Consider the following 20,406-nt stretch of genomic DNA (forward strand, 5'->3'; position numbering starts at 1 on the left):
CTCCGCTTGGCTCTCTTCTTGGAGCGGCGCAGCTTGACCTCGGGGAGCGTGCTCCCGGGGGAGATGGGCTCCTCCTCTGCTCCCGGGGTCCTGGGGGGTCCGGCCTCCAGCTCGAAGCTGCTGCCGCGGTGGAAACCACAGTCACGGACACGGCCGCCCTGCCCAGCCGTCCCTCAGGCCACGGCCACGGGCAGCCTGCCCAGCCGTCCCCTCAGGCCACGGCCACGGCCGCTCTGCCCAGCCGTCCCCTCTAGGCCATGCCCTGCCCAGCCGTCCCTCAGGCCACGGCCACAGCCGCCCTGCCCAGCCATCCCTCAGGCCACGGCCACGGCCCGCCCTGCCCAGCCGTCCCTCAGGCCACGGGCTACGGCCGCCCCTGCCCAGCCATCCCTCAGGTCAACAAGCCATGGCCAGCCGTCCCTCAGGCCACGGCCACGGCCATGCCTGCCCAGCCGTCCCTCAGGCCATGCGCTGCCCAGCCGCCCCTCAGGCCATGCCCTGCCCAGCCGCCCACTCAGGCCACAGCCACGGCCGCCCTGCCCAGCCATCCCTCAGGTCACAGCCACGGCCGGCCTGCCCAGCCGTCCCTCAGGCCACGGCCAGCCCTGCCCAGCCATCCCTCAGGCCACGGCCAGCCTGCCCAGCCGTCCCTCAGGCCACAGCCACGGCCCAGCCTGCCCAGCCATCCCTCAGCCACGGCCATGGCCAGCCTGCCCAGCCATTCCTCAGGCCACGGCCACGGCCAGCCTGCCCAGCCATTCCTCAGGCCACGGCCACGGCCAGCCTGCCCAGCCATCCCTCAGGCCACGGACACAGCCGCCCTGCCCAGCTGTCCCTCAGGCCATGGACACGGCCGCCCTGCCCAGCCATCCCTCAGGCCACGGCCACGGCCGGCCTGCCCAAGCCGTCCCTCAGGCCACGGACATGGCCGGCCTGCCGAGCCGTCCCTCAGGGCCACCCACGGCCCCACCCGCCGCCCTCTGCCACGGCCACGGCCGTCCCTGCAGGCCACGGCCACGGCCGCCCTGCTGAGCCGTCCCTCAGGCCACGGCCACGGCCGCCCTGCCCAGCCGTCCCTCAGGCCACGGCCACGGCCGCCCTGCCCAGCCGTCCCTCAGGCCATGGCCACGGCCGGCCTGCCCAGCCGTCCCTCAGGCCATGCCCTGCCCAGCCGTCCCTCAGGCCACGGCCACGGCCGCCCTGCCCAGGCCGTCCCTCAGGCCACGGCCACGGCCGCCCTGCCGAGCCGTCCCTCAGGCCACAGAGGGCTGGGGAGCCGCGGGCCTTGTTTGCGCGTGTTCTGAATATAGACGGTGGCACGGATGGCCGTGGGCAGGCTGGGCTGACCCGTGCCCAGCACCGGCCACGGTGGGGGGAGGACCTGGAAGGGATGGCACCTCTGCCAGACAGAACATTCTAGAAGGAGGTGGGCTCCTGAGCACTGCCCTCCCCAGAGGGCTGGCCTGGGAGTCTCTGGGCCCCGGTGAGCCAGGGGAAGGGGGGGTGGGGGGGAGGGGAGTAGGGAGGGGTGGCGCCGGGGGACGGGGCCCGGCTGACCTCTCGGGGGTGGCCCTGCTGGGGTGCCGGAGTCGGAGTTCATGGAAGCCAGCGAGATGACCGACATCTGCCTGTAGGAGCGCAGCATGGACCGCGGGCGGCCGGCCCTCCTGTCCTCGAAGTCTGGCTGCGGGAGGGAGGACGGAAGGGGGGCGGTGCCCACCTGAGCAGCACCTCCTGTGCTGAGAGGCAAGTAGATCTGAACGCACCGCGCTGAGCAGAGAGGACCGCTGTGCCCCCCGGGTCCTAGGCCCCGCCGCGTCCTCCCCCTCCTCCCCCTCCTCACCCCCCCCCCCCGTCCTGGCACTGGCCCTGGTCCTGGGGTATGAACTCAGGTCCTGGGTGATGTCCCTGAGCTTCTGTGCTTAGTTTGGAGATCAGAGTCTCACAGACTTTCCTGCCCAGGCTGGCTTTGAACCGTGGTCCTCGGATCTCAGCCTCCTGAGTAGCTGGGATGACAGGCGGGAGCCACGGGCGCTCAGCCATCCCCGCCCCTTCTCCAACCTTCCTCTCCTCCCCTAGCTTCCTCTAACTCCCCCTCTTCTCCTCTCCCTCTTTCTCCAGTCTTCCTTCTCCTCTCCCCCTCCTCTTTCTCTCATGGCTCCTCCCCTTCTCCCCCATCTCTCTCCTCTCTCCCACTGCCTTGGGTTTTTTTTTTTTTTGGCCAGTTCTGGGGCTTGAACTCAGGGCCTGGACGCTGTCCCTGAGCATCATTTGCTCAAGGCCAGCGCTGTACCCCTGAGCCACGCCCCCAGCCCTGCCTTTGAACTCTGCACACAGTAGGTGCTTTGTAAGTATGCAGCCCCAGCGTGCCCATGTGACCCGCGTGGCTGTGCGGGGGCCCTGGGGTCCAGCTGGACAGGCGGTTCCCGGGGTTCTTCTACAGCTTCGCTCGGCCCACCGCCACGGGGACCCCCCTCCGGCCCCCAGGCCCCCCCCCCCCCCCCGTCCGTACCATCTCCCGGACTCCGTACTCGCGCTCGACCTTCGCCCGGAGGCTCTGGAAGCAGGCCTCCATCCGCTCATGGAAGGGCCGCAGGGTTGTCTGACACCCGCTTCTCGTGGATCTTAATTCCAGCCCCCAGGAAGGGGATCTGCAGAGAAGGGCGGGCGTGGGGATGGGGCTGTCCTCCTCCCCCGCTCCCCGCCTCCGCCTGCCCCATCGGCTGCTCAGAATCCTCCTCTCGGGGAGCCTGATGCACGGGGCCCCTGGCCGAGCCGCTGGGCGTGGGATGCTGAGGGGCTAACTACTCCAACACAGGGAAGAGTTTCTCTGGACTTGAGGTGCCCCGGAAGCTGCAGGTTGGGGTCTGCCCGGGATGGGGACCCGATGGGGGACTGTGACCCCGCCTGCCCTTGCTGCCTTGGGAAGAGGCCACCGGCTTGGGTCACCCCAGCCCTGCAGAGAAGCAGCAGCCAGGCTTCCCTTTGACCCTGGCTTTGACGAGGCTGCCCTGGAAGGGGCGGGGCTGGGCCTTTGTGCCGGTGCCCACCGGGAGGGCGCCTGAGCCCAGGGGACGCTTTGGGGACCCTGCGGCCTGTGGAGTGAGCTATGCGGAAGGCGGCCACAAGGGGGCGTGTTGGGGGCTGCGCTCCGTCTCCCAGGACAGGCTTTGGGTCCAGGACTTGGTGGACCTTTCCCCGGGAAGGGCAGGCCCAGCCCTGGCGGTCCGGTGAGGCCCAGGCCCGTTCTCTGGGCGCAGGGGACAGCCAGTACGGCGTGGAGGGGGCCCGGGGGACAGATCCAGGCAGCGGTGTGGGCTGAGGGGTCGCAAGGAGGTGCCCCCCCTTCCTGGGGTCCCCCAAAGCATCCGGGGAAGGGAAGGCTCAGAGCTGGCCTTCCCCCCTTTGGGGGGACCTCTGGAGGGAGCCTTAGAGATCTGGGGTCTGGGGGAGCTACAGAGTTAAAGAACAAAAAGGAGCGAAGACCGCAGGTGCACTGTGTCTGTGAGAGCCGGAGGCTCGCTGTCCAAGCCCCGCATTCGCCGGCAGAGGCAGAGGAGCAGAGAGGGGACCCCATCAGACCCCAAACTCATCTCTAGAGCTGCGCCCCATGCCTTCCGCTCCCCATCTCCCCAGAGTCACAAAACTCCCTGCCGCGAAAGCTTGCTTTGCCACACGGGCGGGCGGGCTGACCGGCGGAAGGGAGCGAGGAGGGGCCGAGCACTAGCCCACACTGGGCGGCTGCCCACTGCCGGCCTGGGGGCAACTGGCCCTCCGAAGCCACTCCTGGACAGATCTAGCTGATTGGGGGTCTTGTCTGCAGAGAGGGGTGGGGGAAGGGAAGGGAGAGGAGGAGGAGGGAGAGGAGGAAGGAGAGCAGCGGATGAGGAGCGGGAGGCAGAGGGGAATAACAGAGGGAGGGTCTTTTAGCAAAGGGCTTCGGAGAGACCGAGGGACCCATGGGAGGGAGGGGTGGGGGGAGAGGCGGCAGCGGACAGGGGTGCAGACCCTCGGCTGAGAGCCCACTCCACACACGCGCCCGTCCGAGATCTGCAGGAGCTGAGGTCCAGCCGCTGTGAGCCGCGAACTGGGTCAGTGTGGGAGGCAGGGCCTGCGCTACTGTCTGCCTGCTGTGTGTGGGGGCCACGTGGGGCCGTGCCAGGGCGGGGTGGGGGCGGCTGGCTTTGTGGGAGCCCCTCTGTGAAGAGCCAGAGCCTCCTCAGTTTCCCATCAAAGCCGGCAACCTTAGCAACCCCCAGTCCGGCATCTGCCTGCAGATTAGGCCGCTGTGGGGGGGGGGGGTGGCCGGGCGGGGCGGGAGGCAGGGGGAGAGGATGTGTGATGGGGGAGACACAGCAGCCAGGGGCAAGCTGGGGACCATGAGGCAGAGAGAGTGGGGGAGGGTGGCGTGGCGGCGGAGCCTCACCTGCCAGGCGATCAGATCCTTGAGCCGGTGCAGCTTGTCCTGGTCCTCGGGGTGCTCCCGGGAGTACTCCTCGGTGAAGAAGGCCTGGGGGAGGCACGGGAGGCGGGCTCTGTCCATGCCCCTCCCCCCCCGTGGCCCGGGGAGAGGGCTGGATTTGGGGGTGTGAGGGCCTGGGGCTGTGGAGGACGTGGTGTCAGCCCCCGGGAGGCGGGGCCCGCGGGGGGACGGGGTCGGTATCACCTTCTCGTACTTGGCGAAGCCGCCCATGACGGCCGGGTCCACGATGCCGTTGAGCAGCATGGACAGAGGGTTGATGGGCAGGCCGGGGTCGCTCTGGTACTGGTTGACCATCATCAGGATCTTCTCGTTGGCCGCGGACATGGTCTCGATGGCGTTCTCCAGGGGGCTGATGGTGCTCTGCGGGAAAGACGCGCACGCACGGGCCTCAGCGGACGCTTAGAAACAGAGACAGCAGCCGGGCGGCGCAGCCCACGCCTGTCACAGGCTACTCGGGAGATCGGAGGGTCCCAGTTCGAAACCAGCCTGGGGCAGGGAAGGCCAGAGACTCTCTCTCCAGCGAAACACCAAAAGTTGGAAGTGGAGCCGCAGGTGGTTGAAGCGGTAGAGCGCTAGCCTTGAGCAACACAGCTCAGCCACAGTGGCCGGCCCCGAGCAGGGGGCCTCCGCCAGCCTCTGCGGGGCCCCAAGGCCAGGGAGGAAAGAGCCATCCACACTGCCCGCTTTCTAGTCCAGGCCTCCTCCCGGGGGACGGGGTTCCCCACGGATGCCCACACTCACCTGGGAGATGTGGACCACCTCGAACCAGCGCAGGATGCCAGGCAGCTTGTACGCGGTCAGGAACGACGTCCTCTCGATCCACATGGACTGGGGCCGGCCGGGCGCGGGGCGGGACATGGAGGCTCTTAGGACGCTGGGTCTCAGAGGCCCGGGCCCCAGGGCCGCCCACCGCCCGCGGGACGGGAATACTACAGCTCCCGCGGGCAGCGCGGCCGTGCCCGACCCCGGAATCTGTCCCTAGACTCTCCCACAGAGGAGAGAGGCCACTGGAACCTTCTGGGGGCTGTGGTGCACCCCATGTCCTCAGAAGGGCAGTGACCCGAAATTACCGGGTTGGTCTAGGCTGGGCATCACGGGCATGCCCGGGGCCCAGGGTCTCAGGGGAGAGACAGGAGGACCGTGAGCTTGAGGTTAGCACAGGGAGACTCAGGGAGGAGGAGAACCAAGCAGCTCCAGGGCCAGCACTCGCACCCAGCATGCCCTGGGCACTGTCCCCCAAACACCAAATACGTAAGAAGCAAGTCCAGCCACTGGGGATCCTGGCGGCTACATGAAACAAGCCGCCCGGGCCGAGAGCCACTCAAAGGAAAAGAAACAAACGAGCAGCCACGTGGCCCTCTCCCTGGACGCCGGCCGTGCGTCCTCGGAAATCCCCACCCCCGGGCGGAGACACTCACAGCGAACTCGTTGTCGGGGTCCACCGCACCCCTGCGCACGGGCCGGGAGTAGTGGAACCGTTGCACGTAGTTGGACTTGTAAAAGCTGGAAGGAGGCGGCGGCCGGTCAGGAGAGGTCACTCCTGCTGCTGCCCCCTGCTGCCCCTGAGCACTACCCTGCATAACCCATGTGGAGGGCCTCAGCCTGCCCTCCGGGACTGAAGCCCCAACTAGAGCCACTGAACTACACCACGCAGTGCCCAGGGCTGACAGCCATGCTACCAACACCCACCCAAGGCTGACAGCCATGCTACACACCACCCAAGACTGACAGCCACCATAAATATACCTGCTAAGCAACCCCAGGCAACCTTGCTCCTCCCCTACTTGTCACCTCCCCGCTGGTCCCCTGCTAGCTCCCATCTCTCCTGAGGTTCTCTGGAGATATTGTGGGGTCCTGGTGAACAAGGTTCACCCACCCAATCTAGTGAACCACACCCCTCCCTCCCCCCCATCTCCGGCTTTGTCCAGGCCACTGTCCTTCCTGGAGGTGAGGGAGCACACAGGCTGAGCGGCAGGGGGCGCTGGGCCCCAGCGTGACCCCTGGAGCGTGACCCCTGGAGCGTGACCCCTGGAGCCCGCCCCTCCCTCTGCCTTCCCCCGGCGGGCTGCGGGTCTTACTTTATGATCTGGTCAGGCACAGGCTTGTTCTTGAACCGGGGGTGCTCATCCAGGACAGGCTGGACCGTGAAGCACTGGATGTCTGTGTTCTGGAGTTAAGGACTCAGGTGCAGAGCAGACAGGCCGTGGGACGCCCCAGGGACCAGCTTCACCCCGACTGTGCTGCCGCCCCTCCCCCCCTTCTCCGTGGCGTAGGGAGCCAACACCCATCTCACGGCCTGGCCCTCCGCCCCCGAGGGGAGGCTGCACAGCTCAGTCCCGCTCCGCTTCCACCTGCTCGCTGGCCTCGGCCCTAACCACGCAGTGAGGTCCAGGGACGCAGGCTCGCTCCCCCGCCCAGGCCAAAGGCCACGCGGCTGCCGGGCCTGGGCGTCCGTCGCCGTGCAGGGCTTAGCGGCCGGCCCAGGCTCTCCCCAGAGCGTGCCTGTTAGAGGAAACGTCTGTACACAGCCACGGAAGGGCGGCGGGAAAAGGTTACGCGTGAATATTGATCACCCGGGAGGAAAATGTGTGGATGGAGGCTCAGCAGACCGAGCCGACCAGCTGTGCACCTGCCGACCCCATTTTCAAGGCTGTGACTTCAGCCAGCTGCGGGGGGGGGGGGGGGGAGGGGGGGGATGGGCAGAGGCCGGGGTAACGCGTGCCCCTCCCGCCTGGCTCTCACACATCAGCCCCTCACACGGGGGTGGGGGGGAGGGGGGCTGTAATCCCACCCTGACCCAGCGCAGGTGTCCCCCCCTCCCTCTCCCTCTCCCCCTCTCTCTCTCCCTCTCTCCCTCTCCCCCCCCCCGCTGTCTCTCTCTCTCTCTCCCCCTCTCCCTCCCTCTCCCCCCTCTCTCCCTCCCTCTCCCTCTCCCTCTCTCTCTCCCTCCTCCTCTCTCCCCCCTCTCCCTCTCCCCCCTCTCTCTCTCCCCCTCTCCCTCCCTCTCCCCCCTCTCTCCCTCCCTCTCCCTCTCCCCCCTCCCGCTCTCTCTCTCCCCCTCTCTCCCCCTCTCTCTCTCTCCCTCTCCCTCCCTCTCCCCTCTCCCTCCTCCTGCTCTCTCTCTCTTCCCCTCTCTCCCCCTCTCTCTCCCTCCCTCTCCCTCTCCCCCCTCCCGCTCTCTCTCTCCCCCTCTCTCCCTCCCTCTCCCTCTCCCCCCTCCTGCTCTCTCTCTCTCTCTCCCCCTCTCCCTCTCCCCCCTCCCGCTCTCTCTCTCCCTCTCCCTCTCCCCCCTCCTGCTCTCTCTCTCTCTCCCCCTCTCTCCCCCTCTCTCTCCCTCCCTCTCCCTCTCCCCCCCTCCCGCTCTCTCCCCCTCTCTCCCTCCCTCTCCCTCTCCCCCCTCCTGCTCTCTCTCTCTCTCTTCCCCTCTCTTCCCCTCTCTCCCTCCCTCTCCCTCTCCCCCCTCCCGCTCTCTCTCTCCCCCTCTCTCCCCCTCTCTCTCTCTCCCTCTCCCTCCCTCTCCCTCTCCCCCCTCCTGCTCTCTCTCTCTTCCCCTCTCTCCCCCTCTCTCTCCCTCCCTCTCCCTCTCCCCCCTCTCCCTCCCTCTCCCCCCTCCCGCTCTCTCTCTCTCCCTCCCCCTCTCTCCCTCCCTCTCCCTCTCCCCCTCCTGCTCTCTCTCCCCCTCCCTCTCCCTCTCCCTCTCCCCCCTCCTGCTCTCTCTCTCCCTCCCTCCCCCCTCTCCCTCCCTCTCCCTCTCCCTCTCCCTCTCCCCCCTCCCGCTCTCCCCCTCTCCCCCTCCCGCTCTCTCTCTCCCCCTCCCTCTCCCTCTCCCTCTCCCCCCCCCGCTGTCTCTCTCCCCCTCCCTCTCCCTCTCCCTCTCCCCCCTCCCGCTCTCTCTCTCCCCCTCCCTCCCCCTCTCCCCCTCCCTCTCCCTCTCCCCTCTCTCGCTGTCTCTCCCGTGGGCTCTGGGCTGGGCACTGTGGACCCGGGTGGGCACCAGGCGGAGCCAATACCCTCCCTCCGAACCACACATCGCCCAGAGCGTGGTGGACGGAGGGCGATTCCCCCAACCACGCGAACGGCGCGAGGTCACAGGCTCCCGATGTCCAGCAAAGGCCACGTTCCGTAAGGTGACCCAGGAGAGGGTCTGCCCGCGTGAGGGCGGGGAGCTGGGGAACCCCACTGTCCCCAAATGCCCACGGTCACGTGCGCGGGGCGGGGTGGGGCGGGATCCCGGGTAGGGGGAGGACAGACAGCATGGAAGTGGGCTCTGCGGATCCCGGACGCCCCAAGTGTCCCCCCGCCCCCCGCTTCCCACGGCCGCTCCGGACGGCGAGCAGGGATACGCTGTCCGGGCGCGGCCCGCACCTCCTCCCCGGGGGCCGCGGTGGTGGTCAGGCTCTCCGCGTTGGGGAACTGGCTCAGGAGCTGCGCCTGGAAGTCCTCCCTCCGCTCATACTCCTTCCCCCGGTAGATGAACACCTTGTTCTGCGTGATGGGGGGGCGTCAGGCCCGCGAGGTGTGTGGGACCCCCGGGCGCCGAGGCCCCACTGCCCCGCCCCTCCCCTCCGCGGCCCCCGGAGCTCACTGTGGCTCTGCTGATGCAGGCCGGGACGCTGGAAGGGCAGACGGGCCGTCACCTACCTGCAGCCTCCGATCGATCGCACATGTCCTGTCTGGGCCCCCGCGACCCGCCCTGGCGTCCTCCGGCCCTGGCTCCCCCTGAGCCCACAGGGACGCACTTCTTCCCTTCCCCGGCCATGGCCGCCTCTTCCAGACCCGTGGTCCTCCCCTTTCTGGGGTTGGACTCAGGGCCTCACTCACAGAACAAGAACTCTATCACGGGGGCCGGGCCACAGGGCCCTGTGCGTTGGCTCCGCTTTCAGGTAAAGCCCTACGTGTTTGTTTGGTCCTCTTGCCTCTACTTCCCAAGCAGCTGGGATTACAGGACGGTGCCACACAGCCCTGCCCCAGGAGCCCTTTGAAGTTTGTATTCCCGGGGCTCGCTCCAGAGCTCTGGAAATGGCGTCTAGGGGAGTTCACCACAAGCTGCCCAGCTGCCTGGGGGGTCACCCCTCCCCGCTCCCCACCTGCTGCCTGTGGCCGTGGCCCCGCCACAACTTCCGCAGTGTGGGAACAGAGCTCAGGACCAGGCCTCTGTTTCTTTTCTGTCTCCTGACCCCAGAATGGAGCCAGATGGGCTTTTGGCTCCGCAGAGAAACCCGGCTGGGGCTGGGGCTGCGGGACTGGCTGTGGGGGTCTGGTGGGGACGGTGGGGCGGTGGCGCTGTCTGCTGAGCCCCGGCGGCTGCACACACAGCAGTGCACAGGGGAGGTGTGGAGAGGCTGGGGCTGAGCCCAGCCGCCCCAGACTCACCCGCAGGAAGGACGGGAACCCCTGGCCGTAGTACCCGACGGCAAAGTAGTCTGGCCGGGGTCTCAGGACCCTCATGATGTTCTCATACAGCTTTGCCTGCTGGATCTGGAAGGAAAGCAGCGCCACGTGGTGCCGGTCCGGGCCCGGCCGGCTGCGGCGGCACCACGTGCACAGTGTGCATGGCTGTGCGCCTGTCCTGTGCCCCGCCCCCCGTGACAGCCCGTGTGAGGCACAGGGATGCTGTGACCCCCCCCCGCAGCCCCCAGCCTGCATCTCTGCAGGGGGCACCGTGGCCCGGGCAATGGCATCGGCGCAGCCAGGAGCGGGCGCTGTGGGGCCCCGCCAGCACCCGGGCGCCCCTCGTGGGGCCCAGGGCTGGAGACGCTTCCCCGTGTGCACACCTTGCGACTATTCCAGCACACACGTGAAGAGACACGGCCCACAGGACTATAGAGCCCCACGTGGAGCTGGACGGGTGCCAGGAGAGGCGGCTTCCGTCTGTGTGTGTGTGTGTGTTCCGGGTGTGCACTCGTGTGGAAGGAAGGCACGCACACCTCCATGCCTGCGAACATCTATGCAGTGATGTGTGGGACAATGCTAAGTGTCTCTACGATGCACATGCGTGTGCATACAGACAGGTACACACGTGTGCATTTGCATCACATCCGGACACACAATGGAAACGGCCAACAGCTCAGCCAACACCCACCCCAAGAGGAAAAGCTAGCATCCGACCCTCATCCTGTAGTCTTCTGGAAACATCTGGGCCAGCCTCCCTTGGTGGGCTGAGCAGTCCTGGAGGTCTGCACTCACTGACACACACATTGTAGGGTGCACACGTATGGGGTGCATTGTGTAGGGGTGCACGTGTAGGGGTGCGTGCACGCAGGGACACATGTATGGGTGTGTACATGTAGGGTGTGTGCATGCAGGGTGCGTGTGTAGGGGTGCGTGCATACAGGGACAGATAAATGTACAGGTGTGTACATGCAGGTGCATGTGTAGAGGTGTGCATGGGTAGGGGTGCGTGCATGCAGGGACACCTGTATAGGTGTGTACATGCAGGGTGCATGCATGCATGGACACATGTGTACGGGCATGTATATGCAGGTGCATTGTAGAAGTGTGCACTTGTGGGTGCATGCATGCAGGGACACAATCGTGTACAGGTGTGTAATGCAGAGTGCGTGTATAGAGGTGTGCATGTGCATGCAGGGACACATATGTGTATGGGTGTGTATATGCAGGTGCATGTGTAGAGATGTGCATGCAGGGACACATGCATGTACGGGTGTGCACATGCAGGGTGCATGTGTAGAGGTGTGCACGTGCATGCAGGGGAGCGTGGAAGGCACAGCCACGTCCTGACTTCTGCAGTCCACGCCGGTGGGACTCCCTCCCTGCTCCCTGGCCCCCACGTCCACAATGGGACCCCCGGATGGAGAGCATTTTCACGTGATATTTCTACTCGTCAACAAGCCCGGATGTGTTTTTGCTCAGTTGGCTGCTGATGTGTGGAACTTTAATTGTGAGTGGGCAGTGTTCACTGTGTGTACAGCAGCGGGGCCGCGGGTGCCCTCCCCCCTCTCCCCCCTTCGCTCCCCTCCCCCATCTTCCCAGACCTCGCCCGCCCCCCCTTCCCCCCCAGCCTCACCAGGTTGCGGCTGAGCAGCTCGTAGTCGAAGAGCTCCGTCTCGTACTGCTCTGCCAGCTCCTTGCACAAGCTGATGGCCTCCTCCCACATCTGTGGCAGACACACCGCAGAGGTCGGGGGAGCCCGGAGCCCAGCCCAGCCCACAGAGGCCCGGAGCCCAGCCCGGCCCCCCCCCCCCCAGCCCGCTCCGCAGGGAGGGTGTCGATGGCCTTTCCTGGCCTCCGCCCGCTTCCGCGGCAAGGCTTGGCGGGCTCCGTGCGTGCTGCCTGCCATGCTCTCGGAACTCACAATCTGCCTGTCTCAGGAAGCGAGATGGAGGTTCCGAGAGCCAGGAAACCGCCCAGGGCACCGCCAAGCTGAGCAGGCTGGCATGCGGCCCCAGGGCCCAGACCCCACCCCTACCTAGGGACCAGCCCAGGGAACTCAGCCCCTGCCCCTCAGATCCCAGCATGCAGTGGGGCGGGGTGCATGGCCCCACTTTCTGAAGGAGTGAGCCAGCGGCCAGAGGAAGCTGGCGCAGTGCTGGGCTCCTGGAGGCCCCAGGTCTGGATCTCCCCCTCTGCCCGTCCCAGCCCTGCTCAACGGGGTGGCGGGTCTGGAGCCAGGAGGAGGCCCCTGGAGGTGGAGTGAGGATGGGGGGGCGATGCTAAAGCCTCTGTTTTTGTGTGCTGGGGCTGGGGCTGGATGCTGTCCCTGGGCTTCTTTTTTTTACCCAGGACCGGTGCTCTATCACTTGAGCCACAGGTCCACTTCTGCTTTTTGCTGATTCGTTAGAGATAAGAGTCTTGCAGACTTTTGCCAAGCCCCCCTCAGGGGAGGAGCCCTGGGGGGCGGCTGGCGGTGGCCAGGAGGCCCTGTGCGCTGGGTGACAATTGTGCCCGCTGTGCCCAGACATAAACGGAGCCAGGCGCGGGGCAGGAGGATGGGGCTGTAAACCACGGACGGCGTAGCGAGCGGCGGGGAAACGCTGTATGTGCAGAAGAGCTGAACGTGCGGCCCCCGTGGGTGCGGTGGGGGCCGTGTGGGGTCCCTGGGCCTCCCCAGCTGCCCTGGGACAGGACGAGGAGAAGCAGGCCTGACCCCAGGCCCCGGTCGGGTCACTGCGTGCCGGGAGGGCGGGGCGGGGCCCCAGGCCCAGTGCTCCCAGCTCGCTGAGACGTCCCCCCTCATTCCCACACTGGGAAGAAGATGGGCTGTGCAGGGGCCGAGGCCGAGGCGTAGAGAAGAGAGGCGCGGGGCCGGGCCAGGCGCGGCGGAGCGCTGTGGGACAGGTGGCGGCCATCCCCGCCCCGCCCGCAGGACGAGGGTGAGGCGGCCGCTGCTCTGCTCAGTCTCTCAGCCAAATCCACCCGAGGACCCCCGTGATCCGGAGACTAACGCCGGTGCCGCGTCCCTCCCCCGGCGCACTCGCTGACGGCACCCACGCGGGGGCGGTCCCAGCCGCTGGACGCTCGGGACGTGGCGCGGGGACGCGGCTCACCTTTCCTTTGTCGAAGTAGCCGATGATGGTCTCATAGAGCGCCTCCTTCAGCTGCCGGTGCGTCTGCGGGGACTGCCGGCCCGTCTGCACCACCTGCGATGTGCACGGCTCATCCGACCACTGCGGGCGGGGCACAGGGGGCGCGGGGTCACGCGGTGCCACGTGGACGGCACACGGGACGGGGCGCGGGGGTCATGCGCGTCCTCCCAGGAGGTCCTGGCGAAGCGCCGGCCCTCGCTCCTCTTCTCTCCCCAAACCCAACACAAGGCGCCATGGGGTAACTACGGCGCGGGGCCCGAGGGCCCGGTGTCTGGCGTGGCCCTGCAGCTGCGTCTCTGGTAACTGAGTGGAGTGGGCGCGGGGCCCAAGGACCACCGTGACAGCACCCTGACCAGTCCCGCCCGGACACCCGGCGCGTCCAGCCAGGCCACGTGACCCCGCGGCTCACACTGCGCCCCGGGAGACCCGGCCCCAGCTGTTCAAAGGGGACCACGTGGACTTGGTCCACAGCGTGTCTTCCCTGGGAAGGAGAGCGGCTGGGCGGGCCGCTCCGTGGCCAGGCTGGGCTTGGTGGCCGCTCACAGCTGGGCGGCGCGAAGCCCTGGGGGGCTTCCGTGGCTGAACGTAAACCCCTCCGAACCCCGGCCGGGGGGAACCATGCCGGCTTCCAAGCTTGGGGGAGCGAGGGGGGGCCCACACCTCCCCCAGCCCGTTCCGAGGCGAGCGGCACCTTGAGCAGCCAGGTGTGCAGGAGCAGCGTGTAGGCCGCCTCCGTGTAGTTGTCGCAGTCCAGGTGGAGGTCTCGGAGCTTGTACAGGTACCTGGCGGGGACGGGGGCGGGCGACCGGGTGCCGTGACCGCAGGCGGCTGGCGGGAGCGGGAAGGAGCCAGACGCAGAACCGCACCCTCCCTGATCCACCCAGACAGCAGCCGCCCGCAGGGTGGCAGCCCAAGCTCTGAGCTCCCGGTGGGCCCCTTGCCGGCCCCCATCCAAGGCTAAGCAGCTGATTTTGAACCGTGATGGTTGAGTCTTTGGGATTCCCGTTTCCAGAGGAGATCCAGAGAAGTTAGGGACACAGTCCTGGCACTAATTAGATGGATGGATGATAGACAGCTTGATAGATGGATAGATAGATACATAGATACATACATACATAAATACATAGATGGATGGATAAATGGATGGATGGATATAGATAGATGGAAGGATGGATAGATGGAAGGATGGATAGATGGATGAATGGATGGATGGATGGATGGATAGATGGAAGTATGGATAGACAGATGGATACATAGATGGATGGATATAGATGGATGGATGGATGAATAGATGATAGATAAATGGATGGACAGATGGATAGATGGATGGATAAATGGATGGATGGATAAATGGATGGATGGATAAATGGATGGATGGATAGATACATGGATGGATATAGATGGATGGATGGATAGATGGATGGATGGATAGATGGATGGATGAATGGATAGATGGAAGGATGGATAGACAGATGGATGGATGGATGAATGGATAGATGGAAGGATGGAGAGATAACAGATGGATGGATGGATGGATAGATGGATGGATGGATAGATGGAAGAATGGATAGACAGATGGATAGATACATAGATGGATGGATGGATGGATGGATATAGATGGATGGATGGATAGATATATAGATGGACAGATGGATAGATGGATTGATGGATAGATGGATGGATGGATAGATAGATGGATGGATGGTGACACTAATAAAAACCGTCACAGGAAAAAGTATGAGATTCTGAAACAAAGTTGGCCAAGGATATCTTTGCTCCAGATTGAGGCCTCCCCAGAGTCTTTGCTAATTAATTCCAGCATCTTCCATGTGCCCGTGGGAGGAAAATGCCACGAAACTCACTGCTCTTCCCTCCAGACCAGACACTAGCCAACGGCCGTGGCCCGTGCCCGGACAAAGCAGGGCATCGCCTGAGCCACGGGGCTGGATAAAATGAGCCATGTGCAAAATGTGAGGTGCTGCTGGGGGGCTGGGGGTAAGGGAGAGGGGGGCGGGGTGGCTGTGCATGTGGGAGAAGAGAGAAGGGGATAAAAAGTCACAGAGTCTGCAAATTTGGGTGAAGGGCATTGCGTGCGGTACGGGAACATGGTAAGGAGGCCCCGTGAGGTCAGCACACACAGAAGACAAATACAGAGCGTGCAAGGCGCCACGGGAGGGGTCCAGGGGACACGGGCAAGACAGGACAGCAGGCGGCCCAGAGGACTCATGGTCAGCTAGAGGACTCATGGTCAGCTAGAGGACTCATGGTCAGTTAGAGGACCCGGTGGTCAGCTAGAGGACTTGGTGGTCAGCTAAGGACTCGGTGGTCAGCTAGAGGACTCATGGTCAGCTAGAGGACTCGGTCAGCTAGAGGACTCGGTGGTCAGCTAAGGACTCAGTGGTCAGCTAGAGGACTGAGTGGCCAGCTAGAGGACTGGAGTGGTCAGCTAGAGGACTCGGTGGTCAGCTAAGGACTCAGTGGTCAGCTAGAGGACCTATGGTCAGCTAGAGGACTCAGTGGTCAGCTAGAGGACTCGGTGGTCAGCTAGAGGACTCGGTGGTCAGCTAAGGACTCGGTAGTCAGCTAGAGGACTCGGTGGTCAGCTAGAGGACTCATGGTCAGCTAGAGGACTCGGTGGTCAGCTAAGGACTCGGTGGTCAGCTAGAGGACTCATGGTCAGCTAGAGGACTCGGTGGCCAGCTAGAGGACTCGGTGGCCAGCTAAGGACTCGGTGGTCAGCTAGAGGACCTATGGTCAGCTAGAGGACTCGGTGGCCAGCTAGAGGACTCGGTGGTCAGCTAGAGGACTCGGTGGCCAGCTAGAGGACTCAGTGGTCAGCTAGAGGACTCGGTGGCCAGCTAAGGACTCGGTGGTCAGCTAGAGGACTCGGTGGTCAGCTAAGGACTCAGCGGTCAGCCTAGCGGACTCAGGAGGTCTCAGGGCTGCTGCAGAGGAAGGGAAGGAGTTGAGGGTGGGGTTTGATGGAATTGCAGCACCACCAGCCTGAGATGAAGAAGAAAGCGTGAGCTCTGGGAGGCGTGGCCCCCGGGGGGGAGGGGGAGCCGCAGGGCAGGCCAGGTTAGAAGACAAGACTCTCACCTTATGTACATCTCCTCCCGGTTGTTATCCTTGTAGAAATTCTAGGCGGGGAGAGAGACAGGGGTGAGTGTTTTCCGTGCAGAGCCCCGGGGTAGGAATAGCCCCTGCCGGGCTGTGAGGGGACGAGGTGGGGTCTCAGCCATGGCGTCCTGGGGGGGCACAGGTGAGCCTCGGCTGGGCTGAGACAGGCGCACGGCATCATCTTTGGAAGCGTGGCCGTGATGCACAGGGCACAGCACTGGGGAGCAAGCGCATCCTGGAACAGTAACAGATCGAGCCGGCCCGGGGGCCCCCGAGCTGGCCCAGGGCCCTGCCCACCGTCCAGGCTGCACCGGAAGCAGAGCTTGGGAGGATCAAGGGTCCCAGGCTTCTTCCTGGGGTGAAAACGTTCGCCAGGCCCCATCTCAAAAGAAAAGGCTGGGCCTGGTGTCGCACACACGTGGTCCCAGCCATCCGGACAGATTGGAGCTCCAGGGCAGAAGCAGACCCTATCTCCACACATGGCCACCGGGGCTGGAGTGGCGCAGCATTTGCTGACCCTGTGTGACCCAGGTCACTCGCGTGTGCGTGGGGCCGGGGCGTGTCCAGGGCACAGGCCGTGGGCTCACCCCGCCCCGCCCCCACGGCCGTCCAGGCGGACAGCTGGCAGGCGGGGCTGCGGGCGGTGGCCCGTCCCCTCCTCTCCCCATCTGGGTGGCCATCCCAAGGTCACTTGCTCCTCCCCGGGGGGCCGTCGGGCCCGGGACCCTCCGGCTGCTCTTTCAGCCCCGTGAGCTTTCAGCACTCCTCCTCTGCTGTGTCAGGAGTTTCAAGCCCCCCTCAGCCTCCTGGAGGATCAATGGAAGAGCTAAGCTGTGGAAGCCCAGGCTGGGGACAGGAGAGGGGCGGCGGGGTCCTGCCGCCCGGGAATGGAGTGTCACGTGACAGACAGCATGGTCATGTGATGACAGGAGCCTGGCCCTGCGAGGCCCTTCCCGTGTGACGGGAGAACCCAGCTGGGAAACGGAGGCACAGAGAGCCCTGGCCCCCCGGCCCCCAGCCCCGGCCCCCGGCCCCCAGCCCCCCCCTGCCCCCTGGCCCCCGGCCCCGGCTCCCGGCCCCCAGCCCCGGCCCCCGGCCCCCAGCCCCCCCCTGCCCCCCGGCCCCCCCCATCCCCCTGCCCCCCGCCCCCCGGCCCCGGGCCCCGGCCCCCGGAACCCCCCCTGCCCCCTGCCCCCCGGCCCCCGGCCCCAGCCCCGGCCCCCGGAACCCCCCCTGCCCCCTGCCCCCCGGCCCCCAGCCCCCCCCCTGCCCCCTGCCCCCCGGCCCCCCCCCGCCCCCCTGCCCCGGCCCGCACCAGCAGGTTCACAGTGCAGCTCATGCGGTTGTCCTTGCTGTCGTCTGCCATCACGTCCCGGTAGTCCAGCAGCTTCTCCAGCAGCCCCTTCACCAGGCTCACGAAGCTCTCCACAGACTTGGCGATGGCCGGGTGCTCCACCGCGCAGTCCATCAGGCTGCGGGGAGACAGAGCCGGAGCTTGGAGCTGGGGTGTGGGGTGCAGGGGGAGCTCAGAGCTGGGGTGTGGGGTGCAGGGGGGAGCTCAGAGCCGGGGTGTGGGGCGCGGGGGGAGCTCAGAGCCGGGGTGTGGGGCACGGGGGAAGCTCAGAGCTGGGGTGTGGGGCGCGGGGGGAGCTCAGAGCTGGGTTGTGGGGCGTGGGGGGAGCTCAGAGCTGGGGTGTGGGGCGCGGGGGGAGCTCGGAGTTGGGGGAGCGGGGCAGAGGAGGAAGCAGAAACCAGGCCCTCTCTTCAATTTTCACACCACTCACCCCTGTATATCCACACGTGTTCACCTGTACACGCATTCACCCGTACATGCCTTCACCCGTACACGCCTTCACCCGTACACGCCTTCACCCGTACACGCCTTCACCCGTACACGCCTTCACCCGTACACGCATTCACCTGTACATGCATTCACCTGTACATGCATTTACCTGTATACGCATTCACCTGTACATGCATTCATCCATACATGCATTCACCCGTATATGCATTCACCTGTACATGCATTCATCTGTACAGCTTAGCAAGTTTGGATCTTTCTATCGTTGAGATGGGAAAAAAGAATAAAAGTTTAAATTTTCCAGTGTGGGTGCAGGTGCAGCGCCTCACACCCATCACCCTGGCACCCGGGGGCCCGGAACGGGAGACGGCAATGCCAGGGTGGGCAGAGCGGCCTGTGGGGCGGTCTCCACAGAGGGAGAGCGATGGGGTGCTGTGGGCCTCCATCCCAGTGGCCAGGGATGAATCCCTAGTGTGTTGGGGCAGTAGGGATTTCATGTTGGAACCACCACACCCACCCTGTTCTTTGAGATAGGGTCTCACTATTTGCCTGGGCTGGCCTCCAAGTGTAACACTCCAGATCTCCACCTTCCCAGTACCTGGGATGATAGATGTGAGCTACTGCGCCCCGCCCGAGACAGAGGACTCCTCTAGATGGGGAATCTAAGTCTTAGAGAGGTCAGTGAAGTTGTCAGTATCCGTGGGCCGCCTCCAGTGTCAGCGTCTAACGCCAGCTTCTCTGCGTGCAGGCGCACAAGGCCAGGAAGCTCAACGGCAAGCCCTCCGGGCCGCGCTGGCCGGGGGTCCAGGCTGGAGGCAGGGGAGGGAAGCCTTCATCTTCCTATCCATACTTGGATAGGAAGCAGCTGGCTCTCGGGAGGGCGAGGGGGAGAGGCAAGGGCTTATCAGGGTCACGGCTTGCCAGAAGCCAGGCCAGGCTGCAGGGAGACGCGTCTCGAAGATGGCGGGGCCCAGACACATCCATCTCAGCCCGGGATGAGCACCTGCTCCCGGCTTCCACGCCCAGGCAGATGGTGCCGTGATTTACAGCTGTCTGGCTGAGCCGTCGCTCTGCTGCTCCTCCTGGGGTAGCCACGTCCAGCCCTGCCCCTGTCCCCCTGACCGCACAGGGCCTGGAATACAGGGCCTGACTAGGCCTGCTAGCATCTCGGGTAATTTCACCAAGCCTGATGCCCGTCGCAGGCTGGTCTCACCTTTGGTGCACCCGGGACTCACTGCTTTGGTTTTTAGGTTCTCCAGAGATGAGGGTTGGGGTTGGAAAGTGTGGGTGTGGGCCTGCCTGAGCATGGGCTGGGTTGAGACTCTGCCTGGATGATCAGCTCCACCCTGACGGAGCTTCGGTCTGCTGGACACACTTTGGGGGGATGCACTTGAGAAGAGAAAGTCTTCACCGTCCTCATCTCTCTATTCTCTAGGCATGGCAAGGAGGTCGTACATATAGACTAGTAGGAGTGAGATGATGACAAATCATCCGTCCATTAGTCCAGTCACTGCCCACCTATGCATCTGTCCACCCATCCACCTATCCATCCATCCATCATCCATCTACCCATCCATCCACCCATCCATCCATCCACCCATCCATCTATCCACCCATCCACCCATTCATTACCCACCAACTCATCTGTCTACCCATCCATCTACCTATTCATCCATCCATCCATCCATTCATCCATCCACCCACCTACCCATCCATTACCCATCAATTCATCTCCCATCCATCCATCCATCCATCCATCCACCTATCCACCTATCCATTACCCACCTACTCATCTGTCCACCCATCCACCTATCCATCTATCCACCCACCCACCCATTCCATTACCCACCAACTCATCTGTCTACCCATCCATCCACCTATTCATTCATCTATCCATCCATCTACTCATCCACCCACCCACCCATCCATTACCCACCTACTCATCTGTCCACCCATCCACCTATCCATCTATCCACCCACCCACCCATTCCATTACCCACCAACTCATCTGTCTACCCATCCATTCACCTATTTATTCATCCATCCATCCATCTACCCACCCACCCATCCATTACCCACCTACTCATCTGTCCACCCATCTATCTATCCACCTATCCATCTATCCACCTACCCACCCATTCACTTCCCACCAATTCATCTGTCCACCCACCCATCCATCCATCCATCCACCCACCTACCCATCCATTACCCACCTACTCATCTGTCTATCCTTCCATCCACCTATCCATCCATCTTCCTATCCATCTATCCACCTATCCACCCATTCATTACCCACTAACTTATCTGTCCACCCAGACATCCACCTATCCATCCATCCATCCATCCATCCACACACCCATCCATTACCTACTCATCTGTCCACCCAACCATCCATCTATTCATTACCAACCTACTCATCTGTCCACCCAGCCATCCACCAATCCAACCATGCACCC

General features: G+C 64.6%; 1 protein-coding gene across 1 annotated transcript in view; it reads right to left on the bottom strand.

Moving 5' to 3' along the window:
• LOC138811510 (dedicator of cytokinesis protein 2-like) overlaps positions 1-20,406 on the bottom strand; it is a 138,770-nt gene that overhangs the window by 1,144 nt on the left and 117,220 nt on the right. Inside the window, 16 exon segments of the mRNA XM_069999212.1 lie at positions 3-120; positions 1,558-1,739; positions 2,513-2,596; positions 2,598-2,651; positions 4,427-4,510; positions 4,667-4,843; positions 5,225-5,311; positions 5,902-5,986; positions 6,562-6,643; positions 8,827-8,968; positions 9,857-9,961; positions 11,511-11,600; positions 12,991-13,110; positions 13,721-13,811; positions 16,129-16,169; positions 17,465-17,621. Coding sequence (XP_069855313.1) covers positions 3-120; positions 1,558-1,739; positions 2,513-2,596; positions 2,598-2,651; positions 4,427-4,510; positions 4,667-4,843; positions 5,225-5,311; positions 5,902-5,986; positions 6,562-6,643; positions 8,827-8,968; positions 9,857-9,961; positions 11,511-11,600; positions 12,991-13,110; positions 13,721-13,811; positions 16,129-16,169; positions 17,465-17,621 — 1,699 coding nt within the window.

Source organism: Dipodomys merriami, unplaced genomic scaffold (genome assembly GCF_024711535.1).
Source record: "Dipodomys merriami isolate MVZ:Mamm:240054 unplaced genomic scaffold, mDipMer1.0.p SCAF_533, whole genome shotgun sequence".
In the NCBI taxonomy this organism is placed as follows: Eukaryota; Metazoa; Chordata; class Mammalia; order Rodentia; family Heteromyidae; genus Dipodomys; species Dipodomys merriami.